We start from the raw sequence: 25,504 nt of genomic DNA, 5'->3' as shown, positions 1-25,504 counted from the left end.
AAGTAATAGGTGGTAGATGCAGAGTGGGGAGTTGTGAAAGAAGAAAAATGTATAATGAGCAAAATAATGATTTCTCCTGTTAAATTAGTTATGCTTGTCATGGTACTATTTTGGGATTGAAAAGTTGTGAATGCAACTATTCAACTATTAATGTTTACTTAAGTAAACTAATTATCTCGACACAGAAACACTTTTTAGGTTTAAAAAGTGAATCACATTCAGAGCAGCTTCACATGAATGTGCTGTTAACTGAACGGTACTTCACATAGAGGAGTATGTTGTATGTGTAATGAAGACGTGGTGGTACACATACTGCACTCTATGAAAAAACACGTATGGAGATGGTGAAGGTGGGTTGTGGGATGTAGACACACATGGGGCAGGTAGATACAGTAAGAGCTGTTGTTTTTAAAGTAGCTTTTAAAGTAACTTTCTACAACTATTTAGTCTGCAGAAAAAGATAGTATAGTAGTTTTTAGAATACATTTCTGGACAATATATTACTTTAGAAAAGGGTTCTCTCCTAAAACAATATAAAGTAGCATTTTGAAATGTAACTCCTCATATCTGTGATGGATCGCATTTACGCAATATGAAATGTTAATGATCAAACTAAACGTATAGCAGCTCAAAATCCTTTATTTTAAGACAATAAGAGTAAGAACTTACCTAAATATATTTAGGAGAATGTACTACAATGTTTTTGTTGATTTATTATCCCTGATGAATGCATGCTTTATATTTCGTCTGTTCATTTTATGTTACGTCTCATTATCGTATTATGCAGATGACGCCATCATTTACATTCTGGTATAAATATAATCTATAAAAATACTACAAATGCCCAGAAAACTAGAACTAATAGATTTGTAAATCCCCGTTTGAGGCTTTGAATGCAGATAATGGAGAGAGCGCCGTGTGTTTAGTCTGTGGACTTCTCAGGCGTTCATATTCCAGACGGTGAGTTTATAAATGACAACATAAAGTAGCAGCAACATTAACAGCTGAGGGGAGAGGACGGCGGGAGTGTCACGCTGAGAGAGACAGAGGGGAGAAGGGAGGAAGGGGAAAGAAGAAATGAGGGGAGGGATGGATAGAAACACAAGAGGGGCTTGTGTGTGTGTGTGTGTGTGTGTGTGTGTGTGTGTGTGTGCGCGTTTTGTGGTCCCATTCGCCACGTATGCAGTCACACTCATACCAAAAGGAGGTATATTTTTGCTTAATGTCTCAAAATGCAAACATTTAAATGTTTAAAACACTACAATTACTTTCTGTTTACATTACTCATGTACCGCTACTCTGATTGGTTGAAAGAGTCGAGGCTAGCACGATTACAAGTTTTACTGTCGTCCATCACGTCTATTTCTAAATTCTTTCTTTGAACTTATTAAGCACAAAAAGTAATGTTGGGGACTTTTAAGGAACTGAGAAGAACTTTTCATACTTGATTGAGAAATGTATGTTAAAATAAATGTTTTTCCCGACAGACAACTTCGTTTCCTCGCAGTTCTTTTCTGCAGGAAGTTTCTCCTTCAGCCCTAAATGTTATAAAGCAACGTGTGACCGTTCTTTTACAGGTTTCAGACTGTATCATTTCAACAATGCACTATTTTATGTCTGTGGAGTTATCGTACATATTAAATGAGCATTGTTGGAGGGAGTCTGAGATATAAGATTTTCATTGCCAGCGTCTTTTTCTCTGTTATCTTTGCATATGATGCATATGATAATAAATAACTTGAAACTAGAATCATGAGTGAGTTAAACAGAAACACTAATTAAAACCACATGGAAGCCGTTTAACACAATCTGCAGGTACACTCTTAAATCGGTATAGTTATTGCTTAACCCAATATGTCTTAATAATCAAAATGTTCACATTAAATTACTGGTTATGTGGCTGATTGGTCCTCTCACACTATTGGTACTCTTAGTGTTGGAGTGTCGCCAAATCAAGACTACATTTCCCATCAGTCCCACTGCTTCCTGTCCACTGTTCCTATTAATAAAGAGGTTTTTAGAGAAGATCTTAAGACCTCTTAAAGACGAGGATCTCATGTTGTTAAAAGCAATTACGCTTATATCTCAAAACAAAGATAAAATGATGCATGTGACAGCTGTAAAGTTGCACGTATTACACTTAGATATTAAGAATATTAATCAGTAAGGAGGAGAAGCAAACAATAAATGCTGAAGACAAGTGATACATACAGGAACATTAATGTGTGGATCCCAGGAGTGTGTAAGGAAGAGGAGGGATACAACACACCCGGTCTAGCACATTTCTGATTGAGGTCAACGGTGTGTTTTGGGATGTTTCATGTGCATGAGGTCATATTCAAGTATGTTGAATGTACACATCATTAGTGTGTGCATGTGTGTGTGTGTGTGTCAGGGTGCGGCCGTGGCCCTGCGGCCCTGCAGGGTGCTGCTGTATAGCTGGTAGGCAGGTGAGCGGTAACTAACCCTGGGAGACTCCTGATCAGACGGCAGCCCGTTCTGAGACACCGGCTCACCCTCCCTGCAAACACACAAAGTACACAAAGAGTTAGACTCACGCTTGATGGATTTCACACCAATGAACAGCTGCGACTGACGACTGCTTTTGCTATTGACCGATCCATCATTTTTTGCATTCACAACCGTATCATCTGTCATGATGAGGTCATGAACTCTCTTCTCATATGCACCAACTTCCCTTTCCGATGAGTTTTGTTTTCATTTTTACTAAAGTATCAAAAATCCGCAGAGACTGAAAGGTTGTTTTCGAATATAAAAGAAGAACAACTTGCAACTCAAAGCAGTTACTCCTGATGAAAAGGCAAATTCTGCCCACAAGAGAGGAAGTAAATCCCCCTTTAATTTCATTGAACTGAGATAAAACTTGGAATAAAACACGGTTGACGCACAAACACACACTCACCTGTGCTGAGATGCAGCGTCGCCGGGCTGAGCCTCAGTGGGCGGGGGATGTCTCCTCTTCTCTTCTTCCTCTTGCATTCTTCGCACTTCCAATAACTCCATCTGGACACAAACACATTGAGCCTCATGCGAGAACCACTCGAACAAACAGATTTCTTACTTAAGTGGCAGACGCGTCGTACGAGTCATGTACGGATCTAATTTCTCTCATTAAAATTATTATTCATAGTCCCTTAATCTCGGGAAATTTCTGATCTTAAATGATAAACAGTTTAAAGTAAAACAAACTTAATGCAAAATCAGTAATTGGTTCATTAGATAATCGGCCACATGTCGACCAATTTACTGAGAGGTTTATTCGATTATATTATTTTTACTGGCATATTTCGACACAGCAATATATAGAGTAAGTCGGTGGACAGCGTTTATTATTGTAAGACAACTTTCGGGGCGACGATTATGCTAAATTATGTTTGCTGAATCTGACTTCTAAGAAGAGTTTTAGGGTAAGCATGCTGTACATCGCATCAGCTTATTTTTTGTGGTCTTTTTAAAACATTATAATGGCTCCTGAGTGTGTGTGTGTGTGTGTGAGTGTGTGTGTGTCTCACCGTGGTCAGCCTCTCCAGAGCGGAGAAGCGTTCCTCCCAGGTGGCGGCCGACTTCTCGAAGGCCTCGTGGCGTTTGATGAGTTTCTCCACCTCGTCCACGTTCTGTCCGATCTCCCTGCTGGACAGGTAGGGATCCTGACCCAGCAGCCACGCCTCGGCCACACCTGCGTCCCGGGAGAACTGGTGCACCTCCAGGACTGAACACACACATTTCCATGTTAAACTTTAGATTTATTCAGCTAAGCCAGTCAATGTGCTGTCTGTCAACAGGAGCCTCGACTAAATGAGGAACTGTCTGACCACCTGGATTAAACTCCTTACCCAGTCTCAGCCACTCCCATCTGTCCTCCCACTTGTCAATCATGTCTTTCCTCTTGTCCGTCAACTGTAACAACTTTTCTTTAATCTGAGGGGAGAAAAAGTTTGAATATATGAGACAAACACAATCATCATGAACTAAATCCGACAGCACATTCTACTACCTTCTGACATAAAAAATCAGATTAAAATAAAAAGAACTTGAGGTCCAGTTGTGTTGGTTTAGCATGAAGGATGTTTATTGTGAATCTGTTTGAATGAAGGCGTCTTTACCTCCTCTGAAGCGTAGTGCTTTCTGGCCAGCAGGGCTTTGCCCAGCTCGATGCTGGCTGTGAAGCTGTCGTTTCGGGCGTCGATCTCCGCCTTGATGCCCTGGTGGTTGTTCATCAGCAGCTCCACCGACGACACGTCCCTGAAAACCAGAGATCATTTCCATCAGAAGTGAAATGGAAAGTGAAATACCGAGGATGAGCAGAGGACACTGAACACCGACTCCTCAGCGGTAAGCTGGTGTTCTTACCTGGGCCTTTCCTGGGCCTCAATCAGGCGGATGACGTCCTCCATCCACAGCATCAGGTCGCGCACCATGCTGAAGAAGCGGAACTTGTCTCCGGTTTCCACCAGCTTCACCCGACGGCCCTCTGCCGCTTCCAGAAGGTTCTTCCAGGCCTCAAGGACCTGAAGGGGGGGGGGGGGGGGGGGGGGCGACATGAAACACGGCAGAGTTCAGACCAGAGATCCTCTAACACACATGATAAGAGTCATGTGTTTTAGAGAAGGTTCACTCTGATCAGCAGAGAACGCCGCAAAATGCTTCACTATCGGTGGGGAAATGACGATTTATCATAAACCCAATTCATTAGTTCAGTTTATATAAACTGCAAACACACTATTACTACTGGTGCAAACAGTCGCAGAGTGTTGCACGTGTCCAGCACCATCACCAGGGAGCTGCAGGGGAGCACGACAGCCCGGGGAAATAAATAAATAGCATTAAAGCAAAACAATGCGTTCCTATGTGCAGACTGCAGCGCCAACGTGGCAATACGGTTCTCCTCTTAGTATCTCCGGATGTATTGGGTCATTGTAGGCAATGTTGCACATCAGTAAGCAGGGCAAAAAACAGCCATTATATTTTATCCATTAACAATTTCTCCTCGTAACGTGGAATTAAACATACCGTGATAGAGGACTTTATCCTCATAGCCAATCCCTGCCTCTATGTTTTCAGTGGATTATGTTTGCTTGAATCTCCACCTGCTCAGTGCTCAGTGAGCGCTACATAATCTGCCGGCACTACATGGATACTTTGATTTAGATCTTCCAACAAAGCACTGAAAATGAAAATGTTATTGACAGGATCATAAGCCGTTGCAAGATTATTTAGTGCCCATAAATGATACGTTTGCACAAGCACTTTTTTGCAGATCTGGATGCAGCGGGACTTTAACCTCTTCAGTGCTAAAGATCTGACATCACAGAGACCGTTTACTTGAAAAACTAACTAAATCATATAAGTGTTTTTTGAGGGACGGTACCGATGCTCCAACGAGTAATGGCCGACCTAGTGCTAACTAGCAAGCTAAACAGTATCCATGTTAATGTTGTTAGCATGCTAATGCTAGCTTCTAGTAGCTAGATGAGGATGACAAACAGACAGTGGAGACTGTTCACAGACACTATGGTTAGCCAGCTACTAGATATTATATAACACTCGATCAGATGGCTCGGTGATGAACAAATAAGTATCAACTAAAAATCAACCTCCGACCACAAGTCAGAGAATTTAAAAAACAAAGACCCCGGTGGGCTGTGACTGACTGGCTGCAACGCAACACAGAAGAAATAAACATTCAACGGCCACCAGCGGTCAAACAAGTCAAAGTGTGTGAGCGTCACGGGGCAAAACTACCTGTTGTTTTTTGTATTTTCTTATAGAAGTGAGGCTGATACCTTGTTTTGGTTGCAAATGTCTGCAGAACAAAAATCTACATTTGTTGTTAACCTTGCTGATTGCGTACAAAAAAGAGAATCTTCTTCAGACAGTAGATCTGTACAGAATCCTTTCAGCCACAGACCCATCTGACACTGAGAAACGCGGCTGCAGAGGACTAAAAGCGTAATTTTGCCGGCTAATAAGCAACTATATTTAAGCAAATGCGAACAAAAACATTTGATTGCACCAATGCATCTTAAAATTATTTTTGAGACAAGCTAGATGCTTACGGTCTCCATTTTTGTTTTTTTGTTTTCACTGACTAACCAGAACCAAACTGTATTTGCAAACTACTAGTAGTGTTTGTTTTAACCTCCTCAGAGACACAGGTGGGTGGAGTTTACAGCTGGATGGTACTCATTCAGCACCAGGTAAAAAAAGAGGTTGAGTTGACTTCTGTGCAAAAAAACCACCCACACAGGAATCTAAGAAAGATCTAAAACGAACCGTACTAGTATTTGAAAATCACCAGGTCTGTGACAAAGACTGGGCCGGAACCAAACTGCATCAAAACGACTAAAATGTCACTAAAATTAATCAACATTTTAGTCGAAATATTAAAAGAAAGTCTAGAACTGCAGCCAAAAATGAACACTGATGCAAAGCCAATGTTTTTGGTAAACGGAGTCTCACCTCTCCCTTTCTCTTCTGGGTGGACAGAGAGGATATGCAGGGAAACGGACATACAGGGAATGGTCAAAACACAACGCCATCAAAAACACTCAGGAGCTTCGACACGTCATTGCGGTACTGAAGTGAAATTCCACTTGAATCTCAGGTTATTATTGTTCACCAATATTTTCTAAAAATGTCCGTTTCAGATGTAGATTTTATGATGAGTTTGCAAAAACATGAAATACTATGACCTATATATAAATATATTTGTGTAGTGTATACAGACGGAACATGAAGTGAATTCTCACATTGCGTTATCTGTGTGAATTTGACAGCAGCGCTATAGATAACTAGTTTAGTTTTTTAATGGAAAACACCATTCTGGGAGACCCGAGTGCTTTTGATATAAAATGGATCATTAAAATCATTTCTCCAAAGTGTGCTGGAAAGATTCACCTTTAAACAACGGATGAAACTCAGACCGGCTCAGCAGTTTTACAATCTCATCCGTCACAATTTTTACTCTTTATTTAAGTATACTTACTTATAATAAAATCTTATAGTCACCTTTCAACTAGAGGTTTTTAGAATAAAACTGAATAAAACCACTGCTGTTCCCTCTGTGTAGAGAACCATTAACAAGGAGACATCATGGTGTTTCCTGTATTTTGACCACGCCCTGTAAGGCTTCATTATGTGTCTATAATCTACTGATTGTAGTAAGATCATGAATACGACCTGAAGCACAGTGCTACACGTTTTGTCCTCTTTTATCAACCTCACACAAGCTTTTTCTTCTTCTTATTCCAGATTCTTCTCTCAGGGAATTTAACTCCATCTATAAATTATAGTTCTTTATTTTCCAAACCGACCATTTCAGGGCGGAGGAACAGTGCAAAGTTAGTGCAGCAGCAGTGCAGCATGCATGAGGAACAGAGCCTTTTACAGTCACTTCATTACCATGAGTGCAGGGTCCAGTTCACTTTCAAGTCAATCAGTAAGAGAAGCCGGTTTTTCTATGTTTAAATGTGAGCTACAGATAGATAAATCAAAAACCTTTTTACATCCCAGATTTAGATTTACTGAAGTGAATTCAAAGTGAACTGGGCCGAGTCCTGATGCGGTTTCGGTTTCACGGCTGCCTGAGACGGAAGCTCACCTCTCCTTCTCTCTTCTGAATGTCGTCGGCTTTATCTCCAGCGTAGGCGGACTGCAGACGAACGGCGTCCTCCTGAAGCTGCCGCACCTGAAAGCAAAGAGGAGGATGAGGAGGTTCAGGTTGGTCGAGAACACACGGAACCATTTAAACATCAGTAACAGAAGCATGCGGATCACTTTAGAGCTTCAGTGTCACGAGCTGAGAACGTCCCATAAAGTAGTATTTTAAGGTACAATCTTCACATCATCCAACCTTAAAAAGCTGTTCATTTCTCACATTATGTTTAATTGAGATTTTACTAAAAACTAGGGGAAAACACACCCATTCCAAAGAAGTACTGGCTCAAAAATATCTTTAATCTTTAATTGATTTTCTTCTACATTGATGTAGATGTGGGAAAAAAAGAGTAAGATTCACGTTATTGGAACAAAAACGGGAAAACCTTGAAAAGCAGCCCCAGAACTAAATCACTCCACTAGTGAGCAGCTATGGACTGAATGTGTTCCATGTTTTTCACGTCTCCTACCAACAGTTCCCAGTCTTAAATATAGCTCCTGTACCTGTGTTCCCAGTGCCTGGATGTCGTGTTCGAAGGTGGTGTGCATCCTCTGCAGGGTCTCCACTGTGTTCTGGTCGCGGCCCAGCTCCTCCGGCAGCTTCTTGTGTTTGTCCAGGATGCGGTTGAGGATCTCCTTGGCGTCGTGGTAGAACTTGTGGAGTTCGAAGGAGGCGGCGAGGATCTGCGTCCGGGTGTCGATGAGCTCCAGCAGGTCGGCCCAGGCCTCGTTCAGGCCGTCCTTCCACTCCGCGATGGTGGCGGCGTCGCCGTGGCCGGTGTTGATCAGCTCGTCCGCCTGCCGGTTCACGGTGTCCACGCGCTCCTGGCCGATGTTCCCGGTGTCGCGGGCAAATTCTCTGAAACGCTCCTGCAGCATCTGAAGAAGGAAGAAAGTTAGGATTAATTAAAAGGAACACTGAAGTACCAGGCTCATGAAAATCTAACATCCTGTCTACACTGGTCAGTGAAAGAGCATCAACAGCAGATTTACTGTTTGGATTCTATCAAGAAAATTGGTTTTGAGTCAATACCATTATCAATATTTGAGAGTTTAAATAAAAATCTGAAAACAACATAATAGCTAATATTACATTTTGACAAACAAACGATTTCGATGAGGGTTCCTTAAAGTACAAATTTCAAATAATTCCAAGAAACATTATGTAACTAAATGAAACGGTCGACTAACTGTAATGGAGAAACGGTTTCTCAATGACTGAAAATATAAATCAAAGACAGCAGTGCTAGCAGTTTCATATTCCTAAATTAAGTTGATGTAACTCTTTGTTACCCAATACATCCTCCAAAATAAATTACTGCGAAACCAACTTTCAGTGTTTAAAGAGTCCCCAACACTAATCATGAGAGCGTACTGAAATATGTTTTGGACTTACGGTGACGTGCTCGTAGTCTTGTCCCAGCTCGTGGGATCCGGCCACCACCTCCCTCTCAGCGATCCACTGCTCCAGGTCGTCAACCTCCCGGTTCAGCTGGAAGAGACGCAGGCGCTCGTCCAGCTTCCCCCGACGCTCCTCCGACAAGTCCTTCAGCCCGGCGTACAGCTTGTCCACCTGAGACTGACGCATGCCGATTCGCTCGCTGCACGACGAAGAGGACGACAGAAAATCAGTTATTACGGTTTATTACAGTCTTTCTTCTTCCTCTCTTCAATCTGCCTTTGTTCCTTCTTGTTTCCTTCCTTTGACCTCCTTTCCTTAATCTATATATCTCTCTTCACTCTTTCATTCCTTGTCTCCTTCCGGTGTCATTATTTTCTACTTTAACTTTAAGCTTTCATTTATTTGTCTCTTCGTTGCTTCCCTTCACATTTTCTAAATGTAAAAAGCTTTCTGCTGGAAGATGAAACTAAACCTGGACCCTTGACCTGTGACCCCCCCCCCGCCCTCACCTGTCGGGGTGCTCGGCGGCCACCAGGCCCCGGCTGGTGCTGGACAGCTGGTGGACGGTGTCGGCGTAATCCTCCACCGCCTGCTCCAGGATGTGGTGCTTCTTCAGCATGGCCACCGAACTCTGCTCGTCCTGAGAGACACACAGAGATTCATCTTGTTATTTTGTTCTTCAAATTGAAATTGACAGAGAAAGAAAGAATCTGCAGCAAGAAAAGAAAAACTGAAGAGGAGATGCTCAAGAGGAATGGAAGAAAAAGTAAAAGGAGAAACAATGAAAGCTGGAAAAAGTTAGGAAATGAGCATGAAATGCAGCAGAGGGAATCAGATTAAACAGAGTGTGATGGAAGAAGAATAAGTCAAAAGGGAGATGAGTTTAAGTAAATGTTTCCCCAAAATTACCTTCAAAACACAAACTCAAAGTCAGATTTATCACCTTCACAGACTAAACGTCAGCAGTTAGATTGGACCTAATTTATATCCTCGAAACACAGCAGTAAGTGTGAGACACACGCTGCAGGATACAACTAGAACATTAAACAGAACACAACTGAAACCATCTCTCGTACTCCGTGAGAATCTTTTCCATACGTTTAACAGAGTATCAAATGTGTACTGACCGGCAGTCTGACACCAACAGCAACTAACCAAACAAATAGAAAATGAACAAACTGAGGAACTGAACCAAAACTACAACAAAGAAACAGGAAGTTTTTGAGCCACAGCGCACAGAACCTGAAAACAACACTGTGAGGTGTGAGTTAAATAATACTTATTTATCTGTGAGAGTCCGTTTAAACCAAACCTCATCAGGGTGATGTCAGAGTTCAGGTCAGGTTGTTACCTACAGTTAATATAAAGGGTTTATCCTTTGTACGGAGGCTGTTTGGGGACATTTCAGATTTATTGTCTCAGGTTTTTCAGTAACTTGTGGGTTACAATCATTATCTTGCTCAAGATAGAAAAACGAATGAATAATATCTTCCGAGATTTTTGTGTGTCCTTAACGTTTTGTGTGTCGTTTACTAATCACAACACCAGAGTGGGAAGTACACCAAGTACATTTACTCAAGTACTGTACTTAAGTACAAATTGGAGGTATTATTTTACTTGTCTGACAGCTTAACTTAGATTACAAATCAAGACTTTTACACATAAAATATATGCAGTTGTTGTAAAATATGATGTTATATATAATATTTACGTACAGTTGAAACAATGAATTACTATTTTAGTCATGTTTCATGTAGAAATATGTTTCTACCTTCTTAAATGTGAAGAATCGCTGACTTTCCTGTTAATGATTCAAATATTATTAAACTTTTAATTTATTCTTTTTCATTTTGCCTCACCTTGGCCTTCTCCTCTGACATCATGTAGAGCTCCTGCTCGCTCATCCAGGCCTCGGCCTCGGCGGCGTCAAAGTAGTACTGCTGGGCCTCGTGGGCCTCGCTGAGGCGGGTGTGACGCTTCTCCGTCTCCTTCCTGATCTGCTCCCACAGCGACTGGAGCTCGGCGAGGCGCTGGCGAATCAGCTCGGCCGTCGGGCTGTTCTCCCTCGGGACGTGGTGGCTGCGCTCGAAGATGTCGTCGTAGCGCGGCTGATGGCCCTGGATCTCCTTCTGCAGGGTCTGAGAGGGTCAAACGCCAAGTTAATGGTTATAGTTTCAACGTGTACTTTACTTTACAGCGGTTATTTACTTCCACACAGGCGGGTGAAGCTGCTCGTTTGTGTACCTGGTTCTTCTTGATGAGCAGCTGTACAGTCTGCAGGTTGTTTCCGTGGTCGGTCGACGTGGCCAGAGGCATCCGCTCCTCAACCCACAGCTGGAGATGAGAAGGAAGTTCACTTTATTGCTACAACATGTACTACTACAACTACTACTAGTACTACTACCATTATCACCACTAAAGTATAATTACTGCTGTTGTTAATACTGCTGCTACTCATGTTACTACAACTACTACTGCTGCTGATATGAACAATGTGTCAGCTCTGACGCTTTTAATAAGAATACATTTTACATTATTACTACGACCACCACAACTACCACCACAAGTACTACTGCTACTAGTGATACTTCTAATGCTACTACATGTAGCACTATTACTGTTACTACTAATACTGCTACAACTATCACTGCTACTAGTAATGCACCTCTAATACTATAGGTAATACTACTTCTACAGCCACTGTACTAGTAATACTACTGCTACTAGTAATATTATTAATGCTACAAGCACTACTACTAGTGCTGCTACTGATACTAGTACTCTTACTATTACCGCTGCTGCTAATGGTACTGAAACGTCTATTGATGCAACGACTGCTTCAATGACTACTAGTACAAATACTACAACAGCAAGTTGTAGTATTTCTACTGATACTCGTGATACTAACTCTGTGGTAATTGTTGCTGCAGTACAACTAACTGCTACCACCAGTACTACTACTAGTAACACCACTACTAACAATGCTGCCCGTGCTCCTCCTACAAATACTCTTAATACTGCTACTAATACTACCACCTCTAATGATACAAATGATGGCGGTAATACTGCTGCTACCACTATTATTTCTGCTGCTGCTACATAACAGCACGACTTCCCCCAACACGTCTTATACCAGTTTCACTTTTTGATAAATGAAAGCCATGATGAAGATGAGATCCCACTCGGCAGTAAAACACACCTCACTTCCTGTACCAGAGGTTAAAGGTCAGCGCTCTACCGCCACTCTTCCTCTACTTACGATCTCGTCCTCCATGTCCCGGTTGAACTGGTGGATCTCGCGGGAGGCCATGAGGTTGTCTCGTCTCTTCTTCAGTGGGTCCTGGAGGCACTGGAACTTCTTCTCCACGCTGATCCTCTGGCCGTCCACCTCCTCGGAGCCTTTCCCCTCCTGACTGAGGACCTGCGACTGGCTCTGCAGCTCCCCCACCTCCTTCTGACGCACCTCCACCTGGCTCTCCAGGATCTGAAGGAGGACGGTTTACAGGTCAGACGGGCAGACGTAATACGTTTGTAAAAACCACAGAACTAAGGACTGAGAAATACATCTCAACTCAACGTCCATTAACTAGCTATTTCCACAGCTTCTAACCATGACTCACAGTCTTCCTCAGTTGAAGGAGGTTTGCTCTTTTGTCACATATCAGCTGAGCAAACTCTGATATGGAGTTGACAGCCTCAGGAAAAGCTAGCGAGTGGACATTGAGTTTTAAGATTGTGCTTCAGCAAATTAATCAAATTAGGAGAAAATGGAGATAAAATGTCCTTAGATATACAAAATTGTAAAAAAAAAAAATGATTATAATAATAGTAATGAAACCTAATGAAATTAAAATCAAATTGAAATGTAACAGAAGCATCACACATTTGGTGTCCATTGAAAAAAACATAAATAAATACATAAATAAAAACAGCTTTTACAAAGATAAAAGATGTTCAGAAGCCTCGTCTCATCTTCTCCTCGATTCAGTACAAATCTGTGTTAACCTCCAAAAACATTTCACTGATACGAAAACAGAAATCAAAGTGAGGATCATCTTCCAGCAGCCAGACAGCGGACCAACAGTCTGAAACGGCTTCACAGAAGATCAAATAACAACAAATAACTGATGGAGTCTGGGATAAAATGAGAGCAGAGAGGAAGACGAGGAGGAGGAGAGGAATCCTCTCTCTCCTCTGTTTCACTGTACAACAGATCAAACACTCTGCTACTGATCTCTCTCTCACACACACACACACACGAAATTACAGCACAGATCTCAAGAGAAGACAGATGATAAGAGAAGTAAAGCTGCTCTAATAGACTGAAAATACCGACATCATCCTTCAGACGGATTCAAGCTCTGTCTCGGTTACTGGTGGAGACACACACACACACACACACACACACACACACACACACACACACACACACACACACACACACACACACACACACACACACACACACACCTCAGGCTCAGTGTGGGCTCGTAACTCATCAAATGAGAGCTTATATAACTGCTGTGTGAGAGTAGTGGTGTGTGTGTGTGTGTGTGGGCACAAGTGGATGGATTATGTAAAGGGGGGTAAGACTCACTCTCCTCACTGTAAAAATGGAGGAATTCCTGAAGAGTTCCCGTTCAGGAATTTAAGAGCTTTGGATCACAAAAATGATTAATTTCACAATTGTGAAATTATTTTGCAAAAATAAGCCAAAGTGCAGGAATGCATTCAGGTAATCAATCACTGTCTGTTTCAATATTAAATAATTCAATTTAGAAGCACAGTTATGTGTATTGGTTCAATTAAATACTAGCATCCTCTGAGTTCTTCTTCCACCGCTGTTGATTTGTGCAACTCAAACAGCTGAAGCCTCATATTATCTTTAGAAGTATTTTACATACATTACTAACTGTACACACAGTAAAGGCCTGGCTGTATTGTATTAATGATAAACATAAAAGACTTGAATTTCCTTTAAGGGATCAGAAGCCAAAGATGTTTGGAATCACTGAATAAAAAATAAACTTAAGAGAAAGTTAAACAAAACAGAATGATACGCTTCAGAAAAGTCAGCGAGCGCAAACTCATTTACATTCAGTGTCTCATGTTTTATCTGTGATAAAAGGTGTTAAGTGGAAGAGAAACTCTGCTGTCAAACTGAGAGACTTTACAGGAAGTTTAGTCAAACTGACACAGGAAGAGCTTCTGAGCATTAGAAACTAGAAAGACAAACATCCTCGCAAGTCACTTGTCAGTCTTCATGTTAATGCAAATCTCCTGTAAAGATCTGAAGAAGTGTAGCGATCGGGTAAATGTGCTCCTCACCTGCTGTTTCTTCAGCAGGATGTTGACGGAGGTGAGGTCCTTGCCGTAGTCGTCAGACTGCAGCTGCCCGTCCAGGCCGCCCAGCCACTTGTCGAGGTCGGCGCAGCTCTGGGTGAACAGCTCCGCCTTGTTGGCGTCGAACAGACACTTGGCCTTCGTCTGGGTGGTCGACTCGAGGTCCTCCCACATCGTCTTCAGGGACGCCAGCTTCTCTTTCACCATGGCCTCCGTCTCCGGCTTCTCTGCCATCAGCGCCTGCCCGTCCTGAAAGACAGCGCTGGTTTTTAAAACTCAGCTATCATTAGCTAAAGAAAGCATCGAGTTTTGTTGATAAAATGACCAAAGAGTGTCTGGCAGGTCCATCAGTTTCTCTTACTCTTTGATCAATAACACTGAACATTATTTCAAATTTAAGGGAAGAACTTTGAAAATTTGTAAATTACATTTTATTTAACTTTAACTTTGAGGAAGCTCAAGTGGTAATTTAGGGGATTTATTGAGATTGAACAGCTACAATAAATGTCACTGCAGACGGTTCTGCTGGACTGTGTTGTTTGAAGGAAGACAGTCAGCGTACATCATATTCATAATGTAATAAACTCATTCAAATCAATGGCTCATGTCAAATGACGTCTTTGGTTAGAAGCTGTTCAACCAGGGCTGTTGTTGACCCTAAAATAAGCCGAGGGACATGTCTGCCTTCCCTGCCCCCTCCATCTTTTCCTCGCATCCTCCCACCTTGTCGATCTTGTCCAGCCACTCCTTGTTGGACTGCAGCTCGGCCATGAAGGCCTGGTGTTTGAGCCACTTGCTGTGGAGGTTCCTGGCCTCGTCGTACGACATGTCCTGAGCCGTCAGCATCTTCTCATTGATCCACAGGGACAGCTGTAGACACACAGACAGCACGTTATCTCAGGGACTCTCTAACTGAGTCACTGCAGGTTTTCTGCACTGATTTAATATGAAGTATCAGATACAGATTCTGTAGTTTACCTCCTGGCAGTCCTGCAGGAACTTCTGCAGGTCTCTGTTGTCCTTCAGCCTCGACAGCAGGTCGCTGGCAGCCGCTCGGTTCTTCTTGTGTCTGTAAGACAATAATCAATATTTTTATAACATATATACGAGTTTTTCTGCACCTACCTACACACAGATCTACCTGTACATTTAGAACATTTTTATATTTCCAGATATAAAAGCTACTTTATAAGCCTGAGTCACCAGTCTGGTGCAGGCAGGGTTGGCGTGCCTTGCTCAAGGGAAGGTAATTAAAGTAAAAGAGGTAAAAAAACAACATAATAGCCAATGTCATGTGAAATGAAGAAAAAGCTTGAAATCCCGCAGACAGACTAACAGAATCTCGGTCACCTCTGGTCGATGGAGTCCACCTTCTCCTGGGTGCGCTCCGCGTTGATGTTGCCGTCTGTTACCAAGCGGCGTCCGGTGTCGACCACGCCGCTGATCTTCTCCTCGTTGGCGTCCAGGGTGGTCATGAAGTCCTCCTGCTTCTTGATGGCGGCCTCGGCCCCCTCCAGAGTGGTGGGCATCTCAGTGTGAGCCAGCACGTACTCCTGAGACACAAACACACAGAAACCAGAAACTCCTCTATGAACAACAATCACAGCAAATCAGTTGTTGGCTGTGAAATTCTTTGTCAGGCTTCCTCCAACAACGTTACTACAACATGCAGATACATGAGAATCTAAGTGCTGACACTAATAAACGTGCAAAAGTAAAAAATATATATAAGAATATCTTTGCGTCTGAACAGTTGTTCGGACAAAACATGACATTTAAAGTCACAGTGGACATATTACTTCTCCTCTTGTTCTCTAACTGTTCTTTTTAAGGTCAGAGGCTGCCATCAAGTGGAAGAAGTTCGTCACTACAGCAACATGTTGAGATGATTTAAATTAATTTCGGAGTCACAACGTCCTACACAAAATATTTGGGTTTTTCAACTGAGACTTGGATGAAATTTAGAAAAATCTTTTCTGTAATTTGTGAGTATGTATGCGTTTGAATAAAGGTATTTTTCTTTGGAATATGTGTCCAGTTAATCAGTAAAGGTTTTAAAAACATACAGAAAGTAATTTAAACCGTCTCAACATGTTGCTGTAATGAAGGACTTCTACCACTTGGTGGCAGCCTCGGACCTTCAAGTGAGAAATCAGGTCCAGGTGGACGAAAGGACAAGAGGAGAGGGACAGAAAGTCATGTGAAAAATGTGCACTGCGACTTTAAATGTCATGTTTTTGTCCGACAAACAGTTCAATCACAAAGATATCCAGTTATTAATTACGTTAGAAAGAAAAGCAGGAAATCCTTCTAGATTTGTTGACTTGTTTGTCAATCAATCAACTAATTGTTGCAGCTCTACTTCAATCCATTTCTTTAATCGCTAATCCTGTACAAGGTCAGGTGAGGTTGGCGCCAATACCAGCATGCACTGTCTGTCTGTGTGTGTGTGTGTCTATATGTGTGTATGTGTGTGTGACAGTTCACTCTGTGGTCAGATCACATGATGTAATGCCCTTGTGATGACATCACGGGTTTACCTGGTTGTTGAGGAAGGCCTCAGCCTGCTTGGTGTCCCTGAGGAACAGCTGGTAAGCGTGGGACTGGGACAGCAGGTTCTGCCGGTTCTCCCACATCTTGTGCAGCTCGTTCCAGCCGGTGTCGAGCGCCTGCAGCCGCTGCCGCAGGAACATGTACTGCGCGTCCGTCTGGCCCTGCGTCACCATCTCGCCCATGTCCCGCATCTTCTGGTAGTCCTCCTCGTAGTTGCGGATTTCGTTCTTGATGTTTTCGTGCTGGGTCAGCAGCTTCTCGGCCTCGACCAGCGTGTTGGGCATGTCCTCGGAGGCGATGGCCGTCTGCGTCCGCGACAGCCACGACTGGAAGTCGTCCAGGTCGCGCAGGAACTTCTGCAGCTTGCTGGCCTCGCCCAGGGACTCCTCCCGGTTCTTCATGGTGTCCTGGAAACAGAAAGGGGGTGAGATATTCAGAGAGAAGCGATTTAATGGTGCACCTGATCGTATTCTGTGACAGGTACTCTCCTACCTTCATCTCGTCCCAGACACCGGTGATCCCATCCAGACGTCCCTTGATGGCCTCGGACTGCTCCGGGTGCTCTGAGGCCAAGCGGTCCGCCTCTTTCCCCAGGTCGCCCAGCTTGTCTTCGATGGCGGCCAGGTCGCGCTCCATCCCCGTCAGCTTCCTCTGCAGAGCCATGACGCCGGCCAGGTCGTTCCCAAGCTCCTGGGTCGACTCGATCACCTGCAGGAGGAAAGGGACGGAGGGAGCGGGTGAGTTAGCCAAGAGTTTAATTACAGGAAATACAAGTATTTTTAAGAGCCATGCTGAAGGGGACATTCTGAGCCTTTACGAGTATTAATAGTGCAACACAAAACAGTAGATAGTGAGGGATTTTGTCACTGCTATCATCATTGGAGATGACATCATATCATCTGAAAGTGTAAGTCACACTGAATCCAAAAATATGTGCATCATGTATGTGAGCTCGAGAGTCATGACTCTGAGGAGGAGTGATTTTTGACGCACATTGCTGCAATCTGTGACTACGCGTTCTTTAGTTTATTTATTGGCTCCGTGACCCGTGTGTCACAGTCACTGCTGACAGCTTTGGTGCACAATACAATAACTGACTTCCTGTTGTTTTTAGAGCACCGGTCCCTCTCACCTCACACAGTATCTTTGCTTCATGTCTCCCTCTAACTCACAGTATGAAAACCTCTGCTGTGAAGGATTAAAGTGCTGCAGGAGCAGACGGGTTATGTTCTGTTGGTACCTTGGTCTTCTCTTTGATCCAGGACTTGGTCTCGTTGCACTCCAGGTGGTAGTTCTGGACTCCCAGAGCTGAGCTCAGACTGTCTTTCTTCTGGTCCACCAGATCTCTGAACTGACTCCACCTGGACGGACGGACGGACGGAGATCAGCAACACAAAACACCAGGTAGCTGCCAGGTTTGCTTACTTTATCTAAACGACCCAAATCTCACTTTATTACAGTATGTTGACCTGCTAGTCAGTGCTAAACAACATGTTCATTTGAAGTCATTCCCTTCTTAGTCTCGTTTTACCATTTTACCAAACTTGAATCATTGTTCAGTTTTCCCTTTAATTCTGGTTTATTTACCGGAATGATCTCAAATATTGGTTGAGGATCTGCTCATCCCGGTTGTACGAGCTGGTTTAATCCCAGTGAGATTACCTGGTGTTGAGTTTGTCCTGCTGGCTTTTGATTGCCGTCTCACTGGGATGTCCGCAGTGGATCAGTTGCCTAGCGACCTGGTTCACCACGGCAACTCGGGACGCCTGGTTGTTCATCTCCGGCTCCAGACTCTCAAACCTGTGAGTTACACGTAATGATTAACATTTAGATTAATACAACATTTTAATGTTTGATAAAGTGAGGAGTTCTGTCAGTAACACTAAAGACCTAAAGCTTGTGAGTGTTGCTTATGTTTTCTAAAGCCTTTATTACTTCCATATCTCTTATTATTAATATATAGATAGTATGCAGTATAGAGCCGACATGTAACTAAAGTTCCCAGTTGTGCTCAAACCGGGGATGGTGCGATTACATCTTAAAGTCACAATGAAAATACCTTTTTTATGCATTTAAAACATCCAAATAAACAAGTTTCAGATAAATGTGAAGCCTGGAGCCCGAAGGCTGATAATCTCACCATTAGCTGATATTATTTTTTTACATAAATAAAGGTAAAAGATTTTAAATAATTGTGACTTTGATATGAGCCGAGTGGCAAATTTAAAAGGTTTTGATTTTAATTCATCATGAATTTCTCTCCCGACATCGACTGTTACTGGTTTGTATTAAACTAAAATTATCTGATTAAATCTGCAGGGTCGAAGTATCGTTGAGCTCCGGCTAAGAAGCAAATATCTTTATAAATGTTTAAATAAATGTTCGACAGGTTTCATGACGCTATTGATAGGAAAAAAACTGAGGTAAGAAATGAAACGTTTTTAGCTGAAAGCTGCTGCTGTTCAGACACACACACACACACACACACACACACACACACACACAGTTAACCAGCGTCTGGGAAAGGATCCATGTGAAGCTTTGTGGTCAAACAATATTGAGAGACAAGTGGCTGAAAACCAGATTCAGAGGCTTCTGTGAACGAACTGTGTAACCAAACACACACACACACACACATATATAAAGACACACACACACATATATGAAAACACACACACACACACACGCTGGTTCCCACAGTCTCTGTGACCGTCTTCTCTCTGCTGCAGCATCTAAACAACAACCAGCTCAAACTGGATTTAAGAAATTCTAATCATTTGTTTTACGTTCCTTCTAATAATTTACTGAATCCACCTTCAGTGCAGTTCCATAAACGCACCACCAAGGGGACAGCGGTCCCTCCTCCCAAAGTAAATATATTTTGGGGGTTTTAAATGACTCTTTGAGGTAGTATCTACCTGATTGTCTCAGCCCAACTCTCGTTCCTTGTATTTTTTTTGGCATGTGTTCACTTTTTGTATGTTTTAATCTGATTGTGAAGCACCTTCTGTTTTGGAAAGCGCGACAAAAATAAAATATTATAATCAGAACTATTAAAGATGGCAACACGCAGGAAACCCAAACTTCCTGGTTCACAGATGTTGCTCTGCGTCATGAGCCTCACCGGTGCTGCACGACCTCCAGGTCCTCCAGTTTCTCGGGGATGTCCATGCTGTTGAGCCACTGCTCCTTCTCGTCGATCCACACCTCGCAGGCGTTTGCTTCGCTCAGCATCTTGTAGAGAACCAGAGCGTCCTGCAGCGCCTGCGTCCGGAGCCGCGTCAGCTCCACCACCTCCTTATAACGCTCCTCGATGCCCGCCAGCCGGCTCTGAACCTGCAAAACACACCAACACCATCAGCGATGGAAGAGAACCTCTTCCCTTGCTGTTACTTTAGACTCTCCGGAGGTCCGTGTTGTGTTTGCCGTGTCTGTCAGAGCTTCACCTCCTCAGAGTTGGCCTTCTCGGGCGGAAGTGTGCGCGACTGTTCATGCAGAGCCTCGATGGCGGGCCGGTAGCTGCCGATCTCCTCGGCCACGTCTTTGTGTTTCTTCACCAGAGCCTGAGTGGAGAACTCGTCGTGGCCGACATCCACGCTGGAGACGATCCGCAGCACGTCCAGCATCCACGTGTCGATGTCGTCGGCATCGGCCTGCAGGGAGGAAACCAAAAGTTTAATATAACCAAAAACAATATTTGCAATTTTTTCAATTACTTTTCCAGGTGTCAAAATGTATCCTGCAGACCAGAATAATGATTTTCTTATCTGGATTTGTTTTTGTTGCCTGAGCAGAAAATGAATAAATGCGTTTCATTTCCTTTTACCAATGATTTAAAAAAACAGCCGTAAACATTACTGTCTTTCTGGCTGCTAGATAACTAGAAATAACTGAATAGTATAAGGAGGAAGACGCACTGAAGCAGCAAATGAAAAAGCTAATTTGTGCTTGTTCAAATCCAATCAACATTCCTGCGAGAAGCTGCGAAAAGTGTTTTTACCTGGAACTGGTGCTGGTTGCAGGCTTCCTGCAGACGAGCTTTACGGACGGCAGAGAGACGCTCCAGAGCCGCCCACTGCTCCTACAGAGGGAGGAGGAGGAAGGAAATGAAGGAGGGAAGGTGTTAGGAAGGGATGCAATGGTTGTGTGTAAAGAAGGACTTTTATTCCCTTTATTTCCATTGAAGCCAATAAATCAAACCCTTTAAAACAAAGTCGATGGTGAAATATATGATTTGTGTACAGCTAGTAGTCATTTAAATCTAAAGACCTCTAAAGACTTAATTAAAAGGCAGTAAATAGCTTTTTAAGCTTTAAAATTAAATATTAAGACATTCTGAGACTTGTTAAGACGTCTTTGTGTTCACTGGAAGAATAAAAACAGATTTAAAGTTTCCTCAGAGCAGAAGCTCCGGTGCAGCGTACCTGGATGTCCTGGATGCGCTCTTTGATCTTGTCGGCTCCAAAGTGGTTGTTGGCCACCAGCTCCTCGCCCTGTTTGATGGTCAGCTGCAGGTGGGCGGCTCGCCCGCTCATCTCGTCCTCGAAGGCTTTGTGCTGACTCAGCAATCGCACCGCTCCCGTCAGATCTTTCCCATAATCCTCGGAGGACAGGATCTGCTCCTTCTCTCTGATCCAGCCCTCCTACAGACCACAGACACACATTCAGGCATCAGTCACGTCGCCTCAGAGCAAACTCAGGTTCCTAATTCTGATGAAGTCGACTGTGCTGTGGTTAAAGCTTCTTAGTTACGCCACAACATGCGGCCATTTTGGTTCAGAGGCAGCAAAACGTAAAGGAAGTTTCAGAAGTGTCTGAAAGCCCAAAAAAAAGAGACTAAAATCAAACTGACAACGACATTTTTCATTTAGCTGCCGAGAACTTTAAATAATTATAATAAGAGTAATAATAAAAACCTCTTCGGCCATTTCCCAGAAGAACTTCCAGAGGCGGCGGGACTCCTCGAGGCGAGCTCGCCGCTCAGCCGCCAGCTGATTCAGCTCCTGGTAGCAGAAATCCATGTGAGCGACCCGATCCCTGATGATCTGAGGATCACAGGGCTTATAACCTGAGGAGAGGGAGAGGAAATATTATCATCATGCTCATCCGTTTCTCTCTCTGAAGGAACAACAATGAAGGAGCAAAATAGAGAGTGATAATAAATCTAAAATGTCTTCTTTTCATCCGTCTGTCTGTATGTCTCACCCTCCATGTCATCCGCAAACTTCTGAGCGTTGCGGTTGACGTTTCGGACTCGGTCGGCCTGGATGCTGATGTCGGCCTCCACCAGAGCGTGTTTCTGCAGCAGGTCCTCCACACCCAGCAGGTGTTTCCCATAATCCTGAGAGAGCAGCATCATCTGCAGGGCGAGAGAGGCCGGCGTCAAAACATCCTCCAATGATTCAGACATGCAGGACTTTAATGCCAATAAACTAGTAGCGCTCTGATTCAGAATCAAGTATTATTTTGTCAATTGAAATTATTTTTCAGAGAGACAATCAAACATACTACAGTTCAAGGTTCAGGATTTTAACTGCTCTCGTGATGTTTGAAATGTTTTCATATTTAATTATTTTTCTTAAACGCATAAGTGTTATAATGTTGTCTTAACCCCGACAGAAGAACAAGAACTTTAGCTGCGTATAACACAGTAAAAATAACAGACTGCCCCTCCGCCTCCATACCTTCATCTCGTCCATCCAGTCCATGATGTAGAGCATCTCCTGGAAGACTCTCTGCAGGCCCAGGGTCAGCTCCAGTCTCTGCCTGCGGGCCTTCAGCAGCTCCAGCAGGTACTCCCACAGCCGGATCACGTTGTCCTTCCTGGCCGTGATGCGTTTGATGTCGTGGTAATTCTCAGACTCCATCTCCCTCGCCACGGAGACCACCGCCTGCACCAGAGAGAGGGAGGGATGAATGGACAACAAAAGACAGATCTTACCTCGTTTTGGGTTCCTACACTACAAAACGTGTCGGACAACAGATTTGAATGTTTTCCAACGGGGAAAGTTTAGTCATAAAAACTACAAACAACATGAACCCTTTCATAGACAAACTGTAAGTGATATTTAACATTTTCATCCTAAAAACATATAAAAGTAAGACATCATTTACGTCACTGAGATAAAACCACTCTCATAAAAATATTAGAACTACCTGATTAAAATGTAGAAAAGTATTAATTACTATTTATTCCAACCTGCAATGTTTTGAACTTGACTACCTAAAGAGTTGAACAATAATAACAGTCATAATAATGGCTACTTCTGGGCTTATTTCAATCTAATTCTGCGTCTAAAGCTGTGATGAACTGACCTCAACTCGCTCCTCGTAGGCTGTAATGTCCGTTTCTATGGCTTCATGTTTCTTTGTAGCAGCTTCTACGGCCTGGAGGTCAAATCCAAAGTTATCCTGGAGGAGGACAGAGGAAAGGACACAAGGAGAGGAAAGAGGACAGCAGAGAAGGAGGGAGAAAACAAGGAGAGGAGGGAGGAAAGGAGACAAGAAGAGGTAAGGAAAGGAAACAATAAGAAGAGAGAGGAAAGAAAACATGGAGAGAATAGGAGACAACGAGAGGAAAGAAAATGAGGACAGGACAGAGGAAGGAAAACGAAGAGAGGAGAGAGGAACGGTAGGTAACAAGTAGAGGAGAGAAGAGGAAATAGGAGCGAGGAGAGGACACAAAGGAAGGATAGAGGAACATATGGACAAGATATTAATTATTATTAAGACTTTTATGAATGGATTGGACTGATTGTGAGCACCATCTTTGCACCTTTACAGCATTATAAAGTGAACTTCTGTTCTGAGTTATCAGACTACGGTAGTATTGAAGTGCGTGTTACCTGGGAGACCAGCCGCTGGTTCTCGCTCAGCCACGTCTCCCTCATGGCGGCTTTGCGGTCGAAGCGTCGGGCGAGCTGCTCCAGCTTCTCCTGACGAATCAGCTCCGTCCTCAGAGCCAGCTCCCGCTCGTGCTCCGCCTTCTCCAGACGCTCCCATGCCTAAAACAAACGCACACAACATCAGCTTAACAGCTACACACACGATGAACATCATGATGGCGACTCCAGCACAGTTAGATCGATATCAATATGTTTAGTTTTTAAAAGATTCTAATAGCCGGACGTTATTATTATTGTATTGTTTATTAATGATGTTATTGTGCTCATCATTAACAGTGTCTTTTTCTTTTAAATTAATATAGATCTTTGACATTGGGATTTATATATTTTAAGCAGATTTAATGTAACAACCCTTTTATGGATTTTCTCATCAAATAACTTGAATAACGCCGTTATCGTTATGATGATAAGTTACCTTGTTGATGTCGGAGATGAGTTTGCCCTCTCGAGGAGTGTAAACCTTCTGGTTGTTGGCTCTCATCTTACTCTGGATGGTGAACAGAAGAACCTCCAGGTTTCCCTTCTCTGTGAACCTGCGCACACACACACGCACACAATTCATATTATACTATTTAAAGTTTTAGTTTCAGACATTTGAAGGTTCAACGACAGACAACTCGTGCTGTGTAACGAAGTCTAATACAGCAACATCTGAAACCTCAAACGACCAGAGAGAAAAATCAAGAAAAAGCATTTCATGCTAAATGTTCATTGCATTTGCATGCAGGATTCAATATTGTGTTTTATCCACTCACTAGTCATAGCCATAAAGGCATTGAGCAAAGACTGTCATGTCTGTTAAAAAAAGTATAAAAGTTTTATGTGAAATGTTACAATTTTAACAATCTTTTTGTAAGAATTAATTTGGTTGTTTAAGCTTGATGATGGTTGTTGTCTTTAGCTCCATTTGGCCTAATAAAAAAGCCTCATGATTACAAGAAGCCACTTGTTTTGTTTTCCTGCAGCTGTTTGTAAGAGATCTGCTCTGACTCTTTCCAGTTAACATCTTCTACATTTCTGTTCAGATTCAGACGCTTTTGTTGTCTCGTCAGTCAGACAAAACTGTGGTAAAACACAGAAACTACGAACTCCAGAGTGACGAGCGACAAACTGTCAAATATCGCTCAACAGTAGGAAGCTAGCTAACGCTAAAGCTCCGGCTCGTCTCTCTCATTGGCTGTTGTGGTCCGGCTTGGAAAGCAATGACGTAATCATCCAGCTTATAACTCCTCACACAATACTAATGTCTCGTTCACAAGGACCAACGTATTCCCTGCTTTATAGATGAGTCGTACTTCTCTTCAGCATTACTTTTTAATGTTATCAGCCAGGAATACCGAACACCATGGTAAAGACTGGGGACAGTTTAAAGTCATCAGAGTGTGTGTACAGTGTTCACTGACTTTGGTGGTTTCTCCACAGTGCGGTAAGTGTTGAAGGCCTGCAGCTGCTGCTGGACTCCCACCAGAGAGTTGGCAAACTTCCTGTTGTTGAGGATGATGATGGTCTGTTCGATCCACTCCAGCAGGTCCGACGCCAGAGACTCGTACTTCTCCACCATCTTCTCTGTCTCGATGGTGTTGTCCAGAACCTGGAAAGGAGGAGGAAATATGTTTAAAACAAC

The 25,504-nt window shown here is 43.1% G+C and overlaps 1 protein-coding gene across 2 annotated transcripts in view; it reads right to left on the bottom strand.

Annotated features, from left to right (window-relative positions):
- LOC306703386 (spectrin beta chain, non-erythrocytic 1-like) overlaps nucleotides 1-25,504 on the bottom strand; it is a gene marked incomplete at its 5' end in the record, with an annotated part of 65,772 nt that overhangs the window by 6,007 nt on the left and 34,261 nt on the right. For both annotated transcript variants that reach the window (XM_079169346.1, XM_079169345.1), the window contains 32 exons: nucleotides 2,467-2,521; nucleotides 2,924-3,024; nucleotides 3,534-3,730; nucleotides 3,855-3,939; nucleotides 4,125-4,263; nucleotides 4,372-4,529; nucleotides 7,622-7,708; nucleotides 8,182-8,556; nucleotides 9,074-9,278; nucleotides 9,589-9,719; nucleotides 10,939-11,217; nucleotides 11,324-11,413; nucleotides 12,339-12,563; nucleotides 14,408-14,671; nucleotides 15,146-15,292; nucleotides 15,401-15,491; nucleotides 15,773-15,975; nucleotides 16,963-17,382; nucleotides 17,468-17,683; nucleotides 18,216-18,336; nucleotides 18,638-18,775; nucleotides 20,100-20,311; nucleotides 20,422-20,628; nucleotides 20,976-21,056; nucleotides 21,400-21,618; nucleotides 21,892-22,043; nucleotides 22,181-22,334; nucleotides 22,660-22,866; nucleotides 23,291-23,386; nucleotides 23,821-23,979; nucleotides 24,296-24,413; nucleotides 25,284-25,471. In XM_079169346.1, the coding sequence (XP_079025472.1) occupies nucleotides 2,467-2,521; nucleotides 2,924-3,024; nucleotides 3,534-3,730; nucleotides 3,855-3,939; nucleotides 4,125-4,263; nucleotides 4,372-4,529; nucleotides 7,622-7,708; nucleotides 8,182-8,556; nucleotides 9,074-9,278; nucleotides 9,589-9,719; nucleotides 10,939-11,217; nucleotides 11,324-11,413; nucleotides 12,339-12,563; nucleotides 14,408-14,671; nucleotides 15,146-15,292; nucleotides 15,401-15,491; nucleotides 15,773-15,975; nucleotides 16,963-17,382; nucleotides 17,468-17,683; nucleotides 18,216-18,336; nucleotides 18,638-18,775; nucleotides 20,100-20,311; nucleotides 20,422-20,628; nucleotides 20,976-21,056; nucleotides 21,400-21,618; nucleotides 21,892-22,043; nucleotides 22,181-22,334; nucleotides 22,660-22,866; nucleotides 23,291-23,386; nucleotides 23,821-23,979; nucleotides 24,296-24,413; nucleotides 25,284-25,471 (5,520 nt within the window). The remainder of the gene's footprint in view (nucleotides 1-2,466; nucleotides 2,522-2,923; nucleotides 3,025-3,533; nucleotides 3,731-3,854; nucleotides 3,940-4,124; nucleotides 4,264-4,371; nucleotides 4,530-7,621; nucleotides 7,709-8,181; nucleotides 8,557-9,073; nucleotides 9,279-9,588; nucleotides 9,720-10,938; nucleotides 11,218-11,323; nucleotides 11,414-12,338; nucleotides 12,564-14,407; nucleotides 14,672-15,145; nucleotides 15,293-15,400; nucleotides 15,492-15,772; nucleotides 15,976-16,962; nucleotides 17,383-17,467; nucleotides 17,684-18,215; nucleotides 18,337-18,637; nucleotides 18,776-20,099; nucleotides 20,312-20,421; nucleotides 20,629-20,975; nucleotides 21,057-21,399; nucleotides 21,619-21,891; nucleotides 22,044-22,180; nucleotides 22,335-22,659; nucleotides 22,867-23,290; nucleotides 23,387-23,820; nucleotides 23,980-24,295; nucleotides 24,414-25,283; nucleotides 25,472-25,504) is intronic.

This window comes from Pholis gunnellus, assembly GCF_910591455.1.
Source record: "Pholis gunnellus genome assembly, chromosome: 11".
NCBI classification, from domain to species: Eukaryota; Metazoa; Chordata; class Actinopteri; order Perciformes; family Pholidae; genus Pholis; species Pholis gunnellus.
This window is presented reverse-complemented; position numbering and strand designations above follow the sequence as displayed.